We start from the raw sequence: 16,152 nt of genomic DNA on the forward strand, positions 1-16,152 counted from the left end.
ATTCCTGTATTTCAGACTATCTTCCAGGAGACTCGACTGCTTTGACTAGGGGGGAAAAACGGGTAGATTTACAGTTCCGCTTGAGTCGTTTGCGCGCCACCGGAACAAAAATATCGACGGACCGATGGCTCGAACTGCATTCTGGGAGGCGTAGTTTCTTCGCTTCTTTAAAGCTTCCTGCCTGCTCTGACCCGCAGAAGCGCCCCATACTTCGAAGAGGGGGTGTCTGGTCCCCGTTTGCTCCCCAGGAAGGCCCGATTTGGGGGGGGGCGCCGTGACGAGGCCTGGGCCTAGGCCGAAGAGCGGCTCCTGGCCGGGTGAAGAGCGGAGAAGCGGCTCGGCGGCTGCCGGTTTTTTGGGGGGACCCTCGGCCGGCTGGGAGGGGAGACCGGAGGAGGCGTCGCCATCATGGTACAGGCCTCGGGACACCCCCTCCCCATCCGGGAGGGTCGAAGGAGGGGCAGAGGCAGGGAGGGAGGGAAAATGCAGACTCATCTGGCCGGGAAGGAGCTTGGCTGGCTGAAGGGGGGTGGACTACAAATCCCATGCAGGCGGGGTGGACTACAAATCCCATGCAGGCGGGGTGGACTGCAAATCCGCAGGCAGAATGGGCTACAAATCCCAGCCAGGGGTTGTGGGGTACGGCGTCCCATCCTGGCAGGGTGGGCTTCAAACCGCACCTGGGTGGGGTGGACTACAAATCCCATCCAAGTGGGAGACCCCAGGCGGCGAGAATGGACTACAAACACCAGCCAGGGGTCGTGGGGTACAAACGCCTCCCTGCCAGGGTGAGTTACAAGCCCCGTTCAGGCGGGATGGACTACAAAGCCCACTGGGGGGTTGTGAGTATAAAACGCATTCCTGGTAAGGGGGATTACAAAACCCATGCAGGCGGGTTTTGGGCTATACATCCCATCCAGGAGGGATGGACTACAAAAACCCATCCCATGAGGATTGGGATCCAAAGCCCTTCCAGGAGGGGTGGAAACAGGATGAAACCTGATCCAAAGGTGGTGGGCTATGAAACCCTATCCAGGCAAGGTGGGTTACAAATCCCATCCAGATAGGGTGGACTACAAAACCCCATGCAGGTGGATTGGGTTACAAACCCCATCCTGGAGGGGTGGGCTACAGACCCCCTGTAGGTGGGGCAGACACAGGATGGGATTTCTTCTGAGGTTTCAAAGGGTGAAATAAAATGGGTGTGAGTCCCAATTCTCTCCAATTTATTCTGATACAGGTAGTCCTCGCTTTACAAGAATTCGTTTAGTGACTGTTCAAAATTAGAACGGAATTCAAAAATGTGACTTATGACCGTTTTTCACAGTTACGGCCTTTGCAGCACCCCCATGGTCACATTATCAAAATTTGGACGCTTGGCAACCAACTCATATTTACGACGGTTGCCGTGTCCAGGGGTCATGTGATCCCCTTTTGTGACCATCTGACAAGCAAAGTCAATGGAGAAGCCGGATTCACTTAACAACTGAACAACTGCAGTGTTTCGCTTAACAACTGTGGCAAGTGAGGTCGTAAAATGGGGCAAAACTCACTTAACAAATGTCTCCCTTAACAACAGACTTGTTGGCTTCGAGGACTACCTGTATTTGTTTGCTTGTTTGTAAAATTTATTGGCTGCCCATCATGCCTCAAGGTAACCCCGGGTGACTTAGCATTGTAAAAGATAAACATATCAATTAAAAACATAAATTATTATGGCAATTAAATCGTGGTGGTCTTAACGCCTCCTGTCTTTCTCTTCTCCTTCCCTCCAGTTTTCCTTCAACATGTTTGACCATCCGATTCCCCGCGTTTTCCAGAACCGCTTCTCCACCCAATACCGCTGTTTCTCCGTCTCCATGCTCGCTGGCCCTAATGACCGATCGGATGTGGAGAAGGGTGGAAAAAGTAGGCATTCTTTGGCTTTCTTTTCAATTTGGGACCGGAGGAAGAGGAGGATAAACCCACTTTTATTCTGGAACCGGCTTTCGAAAGAAACCTGCCTGATGAGCTGAATAAATATAGCTGTGCATTATTTATAAAGCTCCCTCTTTGGCTTTGCTTAAAAGCATTCTGCTTTTCAAAGTGATTTCGAATTATTTTTATACGCAGCGGCTATGGAGAGACACGGCACCTCCGATCTTACAAAAATAACCTGGAGACAACATGGCTATTAATCCTTAATAACTGTATCCTCCCTTTCCTTAATTCGCTTTAAAAAAAATGGACCGGATCAGCTTGTACTCAATCCAGCTGCCAAAGCTTGTAAATCTGTTCACAGTCCAGTGTTTGCTAGAAACCTGATTTATCTCTTTCAACCTGTTTGGAGAACCTAGTCTCGTGCTCTGGTGAAGGGAGTCGTCATTGCTTCACGAGCGTTGTGCTTCCTGTCCTATATACCTGTTTGCCAACTGACCGGGCGGGTCCCTTCGCTGTTGTCCTGTGGGAACATCCTGTTTTACCTCATAGAGAGCCTCGTTTTTACATCTTGATGTAAACAGTTCACAGCAGCCGATATTCCGCATAATAAACCAATATTACAACCACGAGTGGGATCAGGTTTAAATGTCCTAGAATTGCTTTCTTTTGTTAGTTGCTGTCCATTTTTCCCAGCAGTTTTAACAAATTGTTTTGTCTTTTCCTGCAGTAATTATGCCACCTTCTGCTTTGGATCAACTCAGTAAGTTGTGTATATTTAATGTGTTTTCATGCTTGATATTCTCTTATGGCCCATCATTTCTTTAAAGGACTGTTGTCCTACTCTTTGGCCAAAATTATTTGTTTGGCAGTATTTATTTATTAATCTGTCTATCTATCTATCTATCTATCTATCTATCTATCTATCTATCTATCTATCTATCTATCTATCTATCTATCTATCTATCTATCTATCTATCTATCTCCTGTATATTCTATCTATCTATCTATCTATCTATCTATCTATCTATCTATCTATCTATCTATCTATCTATCTATCTATCTATCTATCTATCTATCTCCTGTATATTCTATCTATCTATCTATCTATCTATCTATCTATCTATCTATCTATCTATCTATCTATCTATCTATCTATCTATCTATCTATCTATCTATCTCCTGTATATTCTATCTATCTATCTATCTATCTATCTATCATATTTCTAAACTGCCCATCTCCCTTCAAAGAGGAGTTCTGGGTAGTGTATGCTGTAATATAACCGATAAGTAAAACAACGTATAAAAATTAACCGTAGCAATTAAAATTTCAATTAAAAATTATTTTCAATTTTTACACAAAGATAGGTTCTCTCCGCCAACGTACAGTCTCGACATTTTTAGGGGAAAAAAAAGTGGGATAAGAAGGAAAGCAATTAAGTTTAAGGAAATTAAAAACCACCGTCTAAAAAAATGAAAGGAAAAACTGATGGCATTAGCTGTCCTAGGGATTTTCTGCAAACTTCAAGAATAAGACATTGTTCTTATTCTTATTCTTGGATATGGCAACAGCAACAGCACTTATATATTACTTCACAGTGCTTTACAGCCCTCTCTAAGTGCATTACAGGGCTCTCTACAGCCCCTAACAATCTGGGTCCTCATTTTACCGACCTCGGAAGGAGGGAAGGCTGAGTCAGCCTTGAGCTGGTCAGGATCGAACTGCTGGCAGTCAGCAGAAATTAGCCTGCAATACTGCCTTCTAACCACTGCGCCACCAGAGCGCTACAAAACCCATGCAGGACTGTGTACTTGTTTCCTCTAGGTCGGCTTAATATCACCTACCCGATGTTGTTTAAACTGACGAATAAAAATTCAGACCGGATGACTCATTGTGGTGTGTTGGAATTTGTGGCTGATGAAGGCATTTGTTATCTTCCACATTGGGTAAGTTGACAATTTTGTTCCATTAGATTAGAAATATGGTTGCTCAAATACGGGGCAAGATTCATTTTGCACAAATACAATGCATTTTAAACTAACCTCCTGTGCATCTAATTTAGCATTCCTCCGTGAAGTCAGCTCTGAGTCTCTTTGGCAACGTGAAATTTTTTACATGCTGTTTTCACGACGTGTCCCAAATCTGTGCCTATTTAGCGTAGCAATGAGAGCATCTAATATTCGACCGATTTCTTGTTCCTAAACTATTGGTCGCGTATAATAAAGCGGATTACTTAAAGTGGATGCATTTTATTGATTTGTACAGGTATATATCACTTTTCGGTTGAAAATCCCCAAACTGTTTACAATCAAATATTTATTTTCTGAAGATCCTTTTTGAGTCTTTAACCTTACACAGCGATAGGACAGATTTCGTGAGGAATGTGTTGGATGTGTTCACCGCCTTGAGTTATTTGTAAAAATAATAAAGGCTGGATGCAAACAAGCAGATAAAGTTTGCCTTCACTCTGCTGAACATCTAATCCTCAGAGTACAGTCTAATGCCTATGTATATTTACCCATGTTGCATGGCTGTATTATTATCCTTCTCATCTTTTTTAGTAACCCCTCTTATTGGTATCTTTAGTATGTTTATTACACTCTGTTGCTTGGCTTGTACGCTGAGAATTTTGGCACCAGAGACAAATTCCGTGTGTGTCGAATCACAGTTCACCAAATAAAGCTGTTCTATTCTATTCTATTCTATTCTATTCTATTCTATTCTATAATCTTTCTATTCTGTTCTACATTCTATTGTATACTATTGTATTGTATTCTATTCTATGATTCTATTCCATTCCATTCCATTCTATATTCTATTCTGTTCTACATTCTATTGTATACTAATGTATTGTATTGTATTCTATGATTCTATTCCATTCCATTCTATATTCTATATTCTATTCTATTCTATTCATTCTGAATTCTATTCTGTTCTATTCTATTCTATTCTATTCCACAGTCATTCTATTCTGTTCTATTCTATTTTCTATTCTATTTTCTATTCTATTTTCTATTCTATTTTCTATTTCTGTTCTATTTCACCCATTTTCTTTTTCCACATCTCAATTTTGAGACCTCTTTTTTTTTTACTAAAAAGATTTGATCTGGAGTTGCGGATAGACTGGTTAAGGGTGGACATCCATGGGGAGAGGTTATCCTTCCTAGTTGAAAAAAATAAAGATTAATTTGTCCTCTCTGGCTGTTGCAATTCTGTTTGTTATTCGCTCCTCCTGCTTCTATTGTTACTGTTTGCAAACTATATAGAAAAAACGTATTGAGCTTCGGGCCTTGCTTGAAAATCAGTTTGGCTGTGTGTTTTTTTTCCCTAAGATGATGCAGAACCTTCTCCTGGAGGAAGGGGGCCTGGTGCAAGTGGAAAGTGTCAACCTCCAAGTAGCCACTTACTCCAAATTTCAGCCACAGAGTCCTGATTTTCTCGACATCACCAACCCCAAAGCTGTGTATCCTTTTTGGCTGGTCCTTCAAGAGGGAACAATGAATTAGAGATGGAATTCTTTGCTTCTAAATGTATGCAAGGAGTCTTTGATTTACAGCCATTAAAAATTAGCACGGGCCAATTACCGGGAGACGGTGAATTCTAGTCCCTCCTGAGGCGAGAAAGTGAGCTGGGTGACTTTGGGGCAATCACCAGGAGACGGTGAATTCTAGTTCCTCCTGAGATCAGATAGAAAAGGGTAGCACTTAAACCAGAGGCCCATCAGAAGGGATTGCCTCATTGCAATCGTGAGATCTCCGTATTTCCACTTAACGCGCTCCGAAGATTGGAAAACGCACTCAGAAATTTTGCGTGCCTCACCACAGGAGATGTCATCGCCATCAACTACAATGAGAAGGTAACGTCAGCCCTTTGCAGAGAAGGAGAGGCTAGACCACTTGCGCAACTTTAAACTGCGTGGACTTCAGTTCCCAGAATTCCCCAGCCGGCTAAGTTTTAAAGGATGGGAAAGACTTCCACCCAGCCTGTTCTTCATCCTTTCTTTTTTTCCTTCCTTCCTTTTAGATCTATGAACTTCGAGTCATGGAGACCAAGCCAGACAAAGCAGTGTCCATCATTGAATGTGACATGAATGTAAGTCAGAGATGGACAGAGTCTCCATCTTGGCTAAGCCACTGGCAGGGCAGATGAACCATGCGGTAACAAAATGGAACCGAGCAGACTTTGGCCTGGTGGAGTTGCCGTGTCTGCTCAGAACACTCTAACACAGGGCTCTTCAAACTTGGCCCTTTTATGACTTGTGGACTTCCAACTCCCAGAATTCCTCAGCCAGCGTGCCTGGCTGAGGAATTCTGGGAGTTGGAAGTCCACAAGTCATAAAAGGGCCAAGTTTGAAGACCCCTGCTCTAACACAACAAAACTGTCTTGCAAAGTCTTCCAAGAAGCAGACTCTAAATCAGTGTTTCTCACAGTCATCTCCTTTAAGATGTGTAGACTTCAACTTCTAGAATTCCCCAGCCAGCAATGCTGATTGGGGAATTCTGGGAGTTGAAGTCCATGTATCTTAAAGTAGGGATGTAAGGATGTTGGAGAGCAACTGACCCAGCTGGAAGGAGGGATCAAATAGGAAATTAGCCTGGACTAATAATAATAATAATAATAATAATAATAATAATAATAATAATAATAATAATAATAATAATAAAGTTGGAAGGGATCTTGGAGGTCATCTAGTCCAACCCCCTGCTTACATAAGCACGAGAGCAAGGTTTGATTCTCCCCCTTCCCCTCCACCCCTTGAATGCTTTTGAGCCTTATATGGTTTTTCTCAGGCAAAATCTATCCGTCTAGGACAGTGTTTCTCAACCTTGGCAACTTTACGATATGTGGACTTCAACTCCCAGAATTCTCCAGCTAGTGTTGCTAGCTGGAGAATTTTGGGAGTTGAAGTCCACACATTGTAAAGTTGCCAAGGTTGAGAAACACTTGTCTAGGAAGATTCCTGTATTATGGGCATAGAACAATAAAGTAGCTAGTTTAAACTCTACACGGGTGTGTCTGGTCGTTCGTGCCCGACATAGGGTGGTTTTATAGGTCCCTTGATGATGGTGGCCTGTAACTTTGGTGTTGCATTGACTTAATTTGTGAGCTGGGTGTAACTTTCGTGTTGCGTTGACTTAATTTGTGAGCTGGGTGTAACCTCTGTGTTGCGTTGACTTCAATTCAGGTAGACTTCGATGCACCTTTGGGTTACAAAGAGCCCGAGAGACAGGCGCCTCACGAGGAGTCTGCCGTAAGTTCCTTCTTGTTGTGTTGTTGTTGGCACACACACACAGACACGCAAACACACACACACATAACCCCTCTCCCTTTCACTTGAGAGAAGTAGTGATCCATTTCATCTTCAAATGTTTGGAGAATTTAAAGCCGTATGAAACCTGGGACCGGGGCAGAATGCTTCTCTCCGTTGGATCAGCTGATCCAACTCCTTTCTCTCTTCACGTCACAGCCTGACACATTTATGGGAGGCTGGATTTTTTTTTTAGATCCATTGGTGCCGCTGCTTCGATCCCCCCCCAATCATTTCCAAACACGAGGGCCACCCTGATAAATTTTATGTCTGTTATTCTTTACTCTATTGTCTGTTTCATTGGTGCCACTGCTCCGATCCCCCAAATCATTTCCAAATACAAGGGGCACCTTGATAAATTTTATGTCTGTTATTTCTGAACTCTGCACTAACATATCAGGGCTCCAATACTTTCACAACGTTATGCAAATGAGCAAAAGTTTTAATTAGGTCATTTTATTGTCTTGTTATTTTTTTCCTTCCTTCCCCAGTAATGAATTGTGATGTCAAACTATCTCTTTTTTACTATAAAAGCTGCCCAAGGACCATAATAAAGATAGAATAGAATTCTTTATTGGCCATGTGTGATTGGACACACAAGGGATTTGGGTGCGATTGAATCTGATCTGTGCCACTGGGAATCTCAGGGTCATTCCAAGTGTAAACCTCTGGTTTATTAGAGGTTTGTTTTGTTCCTTTGGTATAGCTCCCAACAGACCGCAAGTTAGAATCAGAGCTTGTGAGAAGCCTATCACAGCTAATTCTTCTTGAGGAATATTTCACCTATGCTGCCTATGTTTATTTCTCCCCTTGTTTCTTAGGATGTTGAAGCAGACCACAGCGGTTATGTGAGCGATCTGGGATTCCGTGTAAGTCTCTTTATTGAGATAAAACCTACTTAGGTCGATCATTAGAGTTTAAAGCTGACCTCGGTCCAATTGCAAATTTCTGAGTGCTTGTAAGGAACAGCAAAAAAGATGATCTGTGATGCTCCCGGTTTTTGTCCCTTTGGGGGTTGGCTTCGGCGAACTTTGGGATGAAATCAGATTTAAATCTATTCCATTAAGGGTTGTTTTTTTTAAAGATACGATTTTAATAGATTTTGAAAACAGGAAGAAAAGTAGGGAAGCAAGAAAAGAGAGAAACGAGGAAGAACCCAACAAAAAGCAAGATAAGTGCAAAAAAAAGAGGAAAAAAAATACAGGTAGTCCTCAACTTAACACCGGTTCATTTAAGGACCGTTCGAAGTTACAACGGCACTGTAAAAAACGATCATTTTTCAGACGACCGTTGCAGCGTTCCCCGTGGTCACGTAATCAAAATTCAAACAGTTGACAACTGACTCGTGTTTATGACGGCTGCAGTGTCCCCGGAGTCACGTGATCCCCTTTTGCAACCTTCTGACAAGCAAACTCAATAGGGAAGCCAGATTCATTTAGTGACCGTGTTGCTAACTTGACACCTGCAAGTGATTCATTTAACAACTGTGGCAAGGCAGGCCGTAAAATGGGGCAAAGCTCACTTAACAAATGTCTGACTTAACGGCGAGTTTGGACTCCGTTGTGGCCATAAGTCAAGGACTTACCTGTAAAGGCACACAAAAAAAAAAAGAATGGCTTCCAACTTTCTTTGATGCAAATCTAAATATATTCAGTTGAGTTTTGATGGCACTTGTGCTAGATACAAAGTTGAGTGATTATTTTTCTCTCTTTCCCCCCCCCCTTAAGGCCTTTTCTGGATCTGGGAACAGGTTGGATGGAAAAAAGAAAGGCGTTGAGCCAAGTCCTTCTCCAATTAAACCAGGAGATATTCGACGGTTAGTTGTGCCTTTCTTTCTCTATTTCCATCATTCACTCAGATCGTTGTTGTTTTCCCTGGATTGGCCTGGTTTGTTTATCGCTTGTTTGTTTAGGCCTAGTTTAATATATAAATTATTGTTATCTGGGTTTGCCACAGACTATGTTAAAATGGCATCCGGCCCTCTCAATTCCTGGCAAATAGATGGGGAAGAAATGGAGGTAGTGACAGATTTTTATCTTCCTGGGCTCCAAGATCACCGCAGATGGGGACTGCAGCCAAGAAATTAAAAGACGCTTGCTCCTGGGGAGGAAAGCTATGGCAAATCTAGATAGCATACTAAAAAGCAGAGACATCACCCTGCCAACAAAAGTACGTATAGTCAAGGCCATGGTTTTCCCAGTTGCAAGGTATGGCTGTGAAAGTTGGACCACAAGAAAGGCTGAGCGACAAAGAATGGAGGCCTTTGAACTCTGGTGCTGGAGAAGACTCCTGTGAGTCCCCTGGACTGCAAGGCGATCCAACCGGTCAGTCCTAGAGGAGATCAACCCCGACTGCTCTTTAGAAGACCAGATCCTGAAGTTGAAACTCAAGTACTTTGGCCACCTAATGAGAAGGAAGGACTCCCTGGAGAAGAGCCTGATGCTGGGAAAGATGGAGGCCAAGAGAAGAAGGGGACGACAGAGAAGGAGGTGACTGGATGGAGTCACTGAAGCAGGAGGCAGGAGCTTAAATGGACTCCAGAAGATGGTAGAGGACAGGAAGGCCTGGAGGAACGTGGTCCATGGGGCCGCAATGGGTCGGACACGACTTCGCAGCTAACAACAACGTTAAAATAACCACACTGGCTGATTTTGTAAAGTTGCTTCAGCCGAAATAACTCATGGCTGGGTTTGAACTAAACTAAAATGAGGTGAGGTGGGGGTTAGAGTAGCGTTTTGTGAGAATCCAGCGACCGTCTTTGTGGATTAACGGGTTGATTTTTGAAATGCTTGCGAAAGCCAGCATCCTTTTGACTTGTGGCGTCTTTATAAAGTACAGTAAAATTTTACTATGTTAAAATAGCCAGTCATAGAACAAAGGGAGCCTGTGAACACAGGTCCCCAAATGCAAAATCGACTTGATTAAACCTTTTCCTGCCTTTTTTAAACAGCTAACTTTCCCCCCCCCCTCCTCCCCTTTGCAGGGGCATTCCGAATTACGACTTCAAAATTGGCAAGATCACATTCATTAGAAATTCCCGGCCGCTGGTCAAAAAAATTGAAGAGGTGAGTGAAGCTGGATAGGGACCTTTATTTTTATTTTTTAAACCGGATTTCAGATTGTAAACTTCAATAAGCGGGTCGCCTTTCTCCGAGGCCCAAACCAGCCAGGGAAGTTGCAGCTGGTGACTGCGGTCTGTTATGCATCACGTTCCAAACATCAGCAATATATATCGTTTTTCCAGAGAAATCGAAAAGATTAGGAGGGGGAAAAAAGAAACAAATATATCAGAAAACGTGGTGAATTTTTTAGTGTTTGCTGGGTTTTCTTTTTAACCCAATGACATGTCTTGTTTGTTTGTTTATTGCATTCATACGCCTCTCCCATCTTAAAACTCAGGGCAGCCTTGATCCATGGCATAAGAAGGAATAAATAATCCAATGCCTCTTTTTTTTTAAAAAAAAAAATTGAAACAAACGGAAATCTGGTGCTAATGTTGCGTTAGGTAGCTTGCAAGCCAAAATCCCCGGAAATGATTTCTGCAAGCTTTCCTGGTGTCCCCTCCCCACCCACCCTCTACTAAAAAAAAAAAAAATCTGGATGCTCAATAAGCTTGAAAAGTATTCTTCCGAATAGCCTTGGAAGCAGGGCCTGTTTGTGAATGCAATTCCAGAAAATAATTAGGGTCGAAATAACCTCTCTACCCTTTGTTTTCTCAGGATGATGCTGGTACTCGCTTTATTGCGTTCTCCGGAGAAGGTCAGTCCCTTCGCAAGAAAGGCAGGAAACCCTGAACTCTGCAGTCGGAAGACAATAAAATAATCCTATATACTAGCATTTCTGGCAAGGCTGTTTGTATTCCTGCTTCTCTGCCAAGCGCGTTAATAATCTGAACAGAAAATGAAAATTGGCTTCTGAAGACTTTTCAGTTTTGAGAGCAAAGCCCACTCCCTTACAGCACTGATGACGTTACCTAGTTGGGTAAAGAGATGTCTGCAGGAAAACAACCAAGTTCAGAGAGCACCAAGGACCCAACAGTCCTCCTCCTCCTCCTCCTCCTCCTCCTCCTATCTAGCACTGATGTTGTTACCTAGTTAGGTAATGTAATGTCTGCAAAAAAAAAAACACCTCCACCAAGCAGGGACCCCACAGATCAAGCCTGAGCTACAGATATTTTCTCCTATTTGTATATTTCATTTTAAGAAAGTGAAGCAAGGAGAAACTTCCTGACAGTTAGAACAATTAACCAGTGGAACAACCTGCCTCCAGAAGTGGTGAATGCTCCAACACTGGAAGTTTTCAAGAAGAGACTGGACAGCCATTTGGCTGAGATGGTATAGGGTTTCCTGCCTGAGCAGGGGGTTGGACTAGATGACCTCCAAGGTCCCTTCCAACTTTATTATTATTATTATTATTATTATTATTATTATTATTATTATTATTATTATTATCAGTGTTAACTAAGAGCGACTTGCTAACAATCTGGGAGCGCTTGGCTTTAACCCTTGGGCCTGCCTGCCTTAGCCTTCCTAGGAAGCAGTGATTCCACTGGTGGCGATGGTGGTGGGGAAGACAGATGATCTAGAGCAGGGGTAGTCAATCTTGGCTCCTTTATGACTCGTGGACTTCAACTCCCAGAATTCCTAAGCCAGCCACGCTGAGGGGAAAGGGAGAGGTTTCCAAGCTGAGCCAGGCTGGCTCAGGAATTCTGGGAGTTGAAGTCCACGAGTCATAAAGGAGCCAAAGTTGACTACCCCTGATCTAGAGGGCAAGGTCTCCTAGCCCACTTCCCCAGCCAACATCAACAAATACAATTGCTACTTTCCCCCCAAGTTTCATTTTTGTGGGTTTTCAGGTTGAGAAACTGCTCTTTCCAGTAGCCAAATGACATTCGGGTCCAATTGCTTGGCTTTAAAGAGAACTAGGGTATGAATTGTGAATAACGCACTCAATATTTTTTTGAAAAAAATTTAAATTCCAATGTGAGCCTCCCAGCCCCCTATCGTGCGACCACAATTCCCAGGAAGCCCAGCCCACATGGCCAAAACGACCAGACTGGAGAAATTACATTGATTCGCATTCCTGCCTTGAATTGTTTTAAACTGGAAGCTTTTAAAACACCATTTATTTATTTATTTATTTATTTATTTTAACCCGCACATGGAGGAACTCTTCCTTTACATCTGGGAACCGGAAGCGGTGTGTGCTCGCTACGGACTGTAGCCCTGAGTTCCCCCCCCCCTCCGAGGCTGACCCGCCTATCCGCTTTTTCCATTGCACAAGAGAACCGGAAGAGAGGGCTGCGCGTTGTTGACTGCAGCCCTTAGGTCCCTGTCAAGTTCCCATTGGCGCTTTGCCCCGCCCATTGGGACAAAGGTGGGCGGGGACGATCGGCCAGAAGCCCCGCCCCTACGGGAGTCGTTCCTCCACCGGAGCGATGGCCGATGAAAGCGGATCTTGGCGGGTGAGCTTTCCTGGGTCACAATTAGCCCAGAATCGGGGCTAATATTGAAAAACTGGCCCCTGGGAGGGTCATTCCCTCGATCCAGCAGGAAAGAAACGCCTTTCTCGCGGTGTAACTCGCAGGTTGTGCGAATGCAGGACACGGGAGTTTGCAGGTCGTGTGAAAGCACCCCCGGTGGTGCATTTCTTCGGGATTTAGCAGCCCGCCCACCCATTGGAGCGCCCTCTCCGGTGCCCGTGGGAACGTGAAAGCTAATAATAATAATAATAATAATAATAATAATAATAAAGTTGGAAGGGACCTTGGAGGTCATCTAGTCCAACCCCCTGCTCAGGCAGGAAACCCTATATCATAATCGTGCATTATTCTACTTATATTTTACATTCTGTGTTTCAGCATAAATGTATATGCCGGGCGTCATGTTTTTTATTACATTTTATACTCTACATTTCAAATAAAATTATAGGTTGCCCAGGGTTGCAACACGGGTGTAAATTTAATAAGTAAAAAATTATATTATATTAGTACGTATGTTACATATTGCATGTAATATACCTATTAATTAAATGTATATGACGTATTGAAATAGATATAACATGTTCTGTAATATAACACTGATTGCTGTTGGGATACTAGCGTGATAGGTGTATCGTAATTAATATATTTATAAATAATGGGTCAAAATTGGATGCCGCCTGACTCTGAATCCACTCTGGATGGCTCACAACAATCAAACAAATGACAATAAATAAAGCAGGAAAGCTTAACTGCCTAGAAAAAAAATAAGCATCGGATGAGTCCAGTGAGTGAGATCTAAAAGGGTAAAAATTGAGATTAAGGAAAAGTGAGAAAGTCAGAAGGCAAAAATGAAGAACATTTAAGCACACGTTGCAGGATCCCGCTTTGTGGGTCCTGCTGATTTCTTCTGATCTGGGTGAATCTCAGATTTGTGGGTCTTTCAGCACAATTGCAAACAAAGCCGACAAACAGCTGCTTGTACGGGGAGTCCTCAACTTAATGACCACAACACCCAAAATTTCTAAGTGAAACATTTGTTAAGTGAGTTTGCTCCGTTTTACAACATTTCTGGCTCCGGTTGTTAAAGTAAAAATCGCTGCAGTTGTTCAGTTAGTAACCTGGTCGTTAAGCGAATCTGGCCTCCCCATTGACTTTGCTTGTCATAAGGTCGCAAAAGCGGATCGTGTGACTCCGGGGACGCTGCAACCGTCGTAAATATGGGTCAATTGCTGAGCGTCTGAATTTTGATGAGGTGACCACGGGGAAGATACTGCAAGGGTCGTCTTTAAGTGTGAAAAATGGTCCTTACGTCACTTTTTGCAGCGCTGTTGTAACTTTGAACGGTCACTAAGTCGAGGACTGCCTGTCCTGTATTTTTGTGCTGTGTGTGTCCGACAGCCGCCCCGAGCCTGCGCAGATTACTGGTCTGAATGGAAGCTGTGTCGGAGCATCCGTAATCTATACCATCATTATTACACTTACGGGGAGACGCCGTCGTGCGCGCAGTGGAAAAAGGATTACAAGAACTGCAAAGAGTGGGAGAGAACAAAAAGCACGGCGACCAAGGTATGGTGTGGGATCTGGAGGATGGAAGTTGTTAGTTGCGAAGTCGTGTCCCACCCATCGCAACCCCATGGACAACGTTCCTCCAGGCCTTCCTGTCTTCTACCATCTTCTGGAGTCCATTTAACCTCACGCCTATTGCTTCAGTGACTGGATGGAAGTTATAGAAACATAATTTTATTCCTAAGTTTATTCCTCACTCGTACTTGTGTGTTTTTAAGACAATGCACTGCTCTGGGGTTTTGTATTTTGATACACGTTTTGTAGGTTGCTTCTGTGAATTTTCTCCACCGTGCTGCTGCATTTTGCCATGCCGTACGAAATTTTTAAAAAAACAACAGAAAAAAACATTTCTCTTTCTGCTTGGTTGATCAGTAGCAGGAACGGCCTACATTTTTTCCTCTTCCATTCGGTTGTGTCTACTTGTTGGGAGATTGCCCTGATAAATCCCTGCAGTTTTCCTGGCAATGTTTTTCAGAAATGGTTTCTGTTGCATCCTTTCCAGGGCTGGGAAAGAGGGACTGGCCCAAAGGCACCCAGCTGGCCCAAAGCTGAACTAGAACCCAGGGTCTCCTGGTTTCCAGCCCGGCGATTTAATCTCTATACCAAATTTATTCTATGTAGTTATTGTACCTTTGCAAAAAACAGGATGGGTGCTTCCTATAAAGAGATAGGTGTGATCAAAAGTTGATTTTATTGTTCAAATAGCAATAGCACTTAAGACTTATATATCGCTTTACAGTGCTTTACAGCCCTCTCTAAGGGGTTTACAGACTCAGCCTCTTGCCCCCCAACAATCTGGGTTCTCATTTTACTGACCTTGGAAGGATGGAAGGCTGAGTCAAACTTGAGCCAGTGAGGATTGAACTGCTAGCAGTGAGCAGAGTCAGCCTGCAATACTGCACTCTAACCACCGGACTACCACGGTGTAGTTTGCCGATTTTTCAACTTTCTGTGAAAGTTTTGGCCTTGCCCTTACACTCTTGACAAATTCTGACAGTAACAAAGGTTTAAAAACAGTGTCAAATTACAGAGCAGAAGCCATTTTGGACACAGATCTCTTCCAATAAAGGAGAACATTTGTAGCTCAAGGTTGAAATGAGGAGTCCTTTGTGCTCTCTGAGCTTGGTGGTTTTCTTGCAGACGTTTCATTACCAAACTAGGTAACGTCATCAGTGCTAGAAGGGAGTGGGGTTTGCTACTGATGAGGTTACCTAGTTTGGGTAATGAAACGTCTGCAAGAAAACCACCAAGCTCAGAGAGTACCAAGGTCCCTACGGATCTATTTCACTCTGAAAAGTACTGTGTGTTCCGAGTGTTGGGATATTATTAATAACAGCTTTGATCTGTGGCAGGAACAGTTGTGTGACAGCGAGCGACAACGGATGGCCAAGAAACAGAAGTATGCACCAGTGTGGAAAATGAGAAACAGCCCTCCACCTGATTGGAATTCACCCATTGGGGAAGAAGACTTCAAACGATGAGGCCCCCCAACATTCTAGTGGGACCTCTGTCTGATGCCATTTAAGAGACTCTTAATTCTGAATAGAGGGATTTTTCCACCATAAAACTGTGCTCCCACCTGGCCGTACCTGGGTTTAAGTGTGTCAAATTTATTTTTCTGTAAACAGCTGCTCTGAATTCCTCTCCTAAGTCAGTGCACTGTTTCAAAGGACATTCACAAAAATGTCGTTGCAAAGGATATGTTTTGCTGTTCACAAGCTCTGTCTTTGTTGCAAATTAGGTACAAAAATACTCATGCTGGGTGATAAGGGAACAACCCAGGAATTCTTTATTTGTATGCCACATTCAGGTCCGGCTTAAAACATTCTTTACAAACCACAGGGATTGTGTTCCTACAACTTAATAACCCCCCCCCCC

General features: G+C 43.4%; 2 protein-coding genes across 2 annotated transcripts; both read left to right on the forward strand.

Annotated features, from left to right (window-relative positions):
* Window positions 1-381: 381 nt before the first annotated feature.
* On the forward strand, window positions 382-11,062 carry UFD1 (ubiquitin recognition factor in ER associated degradation 1). The gene is made up of 12 exons (XM_015822569.1): window positions 382-411; window positions 1,776-1,908; window positions 2,648-2,680; window positions 3,743-3,864; window positions 5,251-5,381; window positions 5,702-5,774; window positions 5,942-6,010; window positions 7,104-7,169; window positions 8,048-8,095; window positions 8,954-9,042; window positions 10,210-10,291; window positions 10,946-11,062. Exons 1-12 carry the CDS (start codon window positions 409-411, stop codon window positions 11,018-11,020), a joined length of 924 nt encoding a protein of 307 aa, XP_015678055.1. The 5' UTR covers window positions 382-408; the 3' UTR covers window positions 11,021-11,062.
* Window positions 11,063-12,637: 1,575 nt separating this feature from the next.
* Window positions 12,638-16,152, forward strand: CUNH22orf39 (chromosome unknown C22orf39 homolog). The gene is made up of 3 exons (XM_015822570.1): window positions 12,638-12,690; window positions 14,107-14,274; window positions 15,627-16,152. Exons 1-3 carry the CDS (start codon window positions 12,664-12,666, stop codon window positions 15,753-15,755), a joined length of 324 nt encoding a protein of 107 aa, XP_015678056.1. The 5' UTR covers window positions 12,638-12,663; the 3' UTR covers window positions 15,756-16,152.

This window comes from Protobothrops mucrosquamatus, unplaced genomic scaffold, assembly GCF_001527695.2.
Source record: "Protobothrops mucrosquamatus isolate PMUCROS unplaced genomic scaffold, P.Mucros_1.0 scaffold1607, whole genome shotgun sequence".
Taxonomy (NCBI): Eukaryota; Metazoa; Chordata; class Lepidosauria; order Squamata; family Viperidae; genus Protobothrops; species Protobothrops mucrosquamatus.

Coding starts and splice junctions, on each gene's coding strand:
- UFD1 (XM_015822569.1), top strand. Junction 1,909..2,647: donor TGTGGAGAAGGGTGGAAAAA/GTAGGCATTCTT, acceptor CTTTTCCTGCAG/TAATTATGCCACCTTCTGCT. Junction 5,382..5,701: donor ATCACCAACCCCAAAGCTGT/GTATCCTTTTTG, acceptor CGCGCTCCGAAG/ATTGGAAAACGCACTCAGAA.
- CUNH22orf39 (XM_015822570.1), top strand. CDS start 12,664: ATGGCCGATGAAAGCGGATCTTGGCGG. Junction 12,691..14,106: donor ATGAAAGCGGATCTTGGCGG/GTGAGCTTTCCT, acceptor TGTGTCCGACAG/CCGCCCCGAGCCTGCGCAGA. Junction 14,275..15,626: donor CAAAAAGCACGGCGACCAAG/GTATGGTGTGGG, acceptor GATCTGTGGCAG/GAACAGTTGTGTGACAGCGA.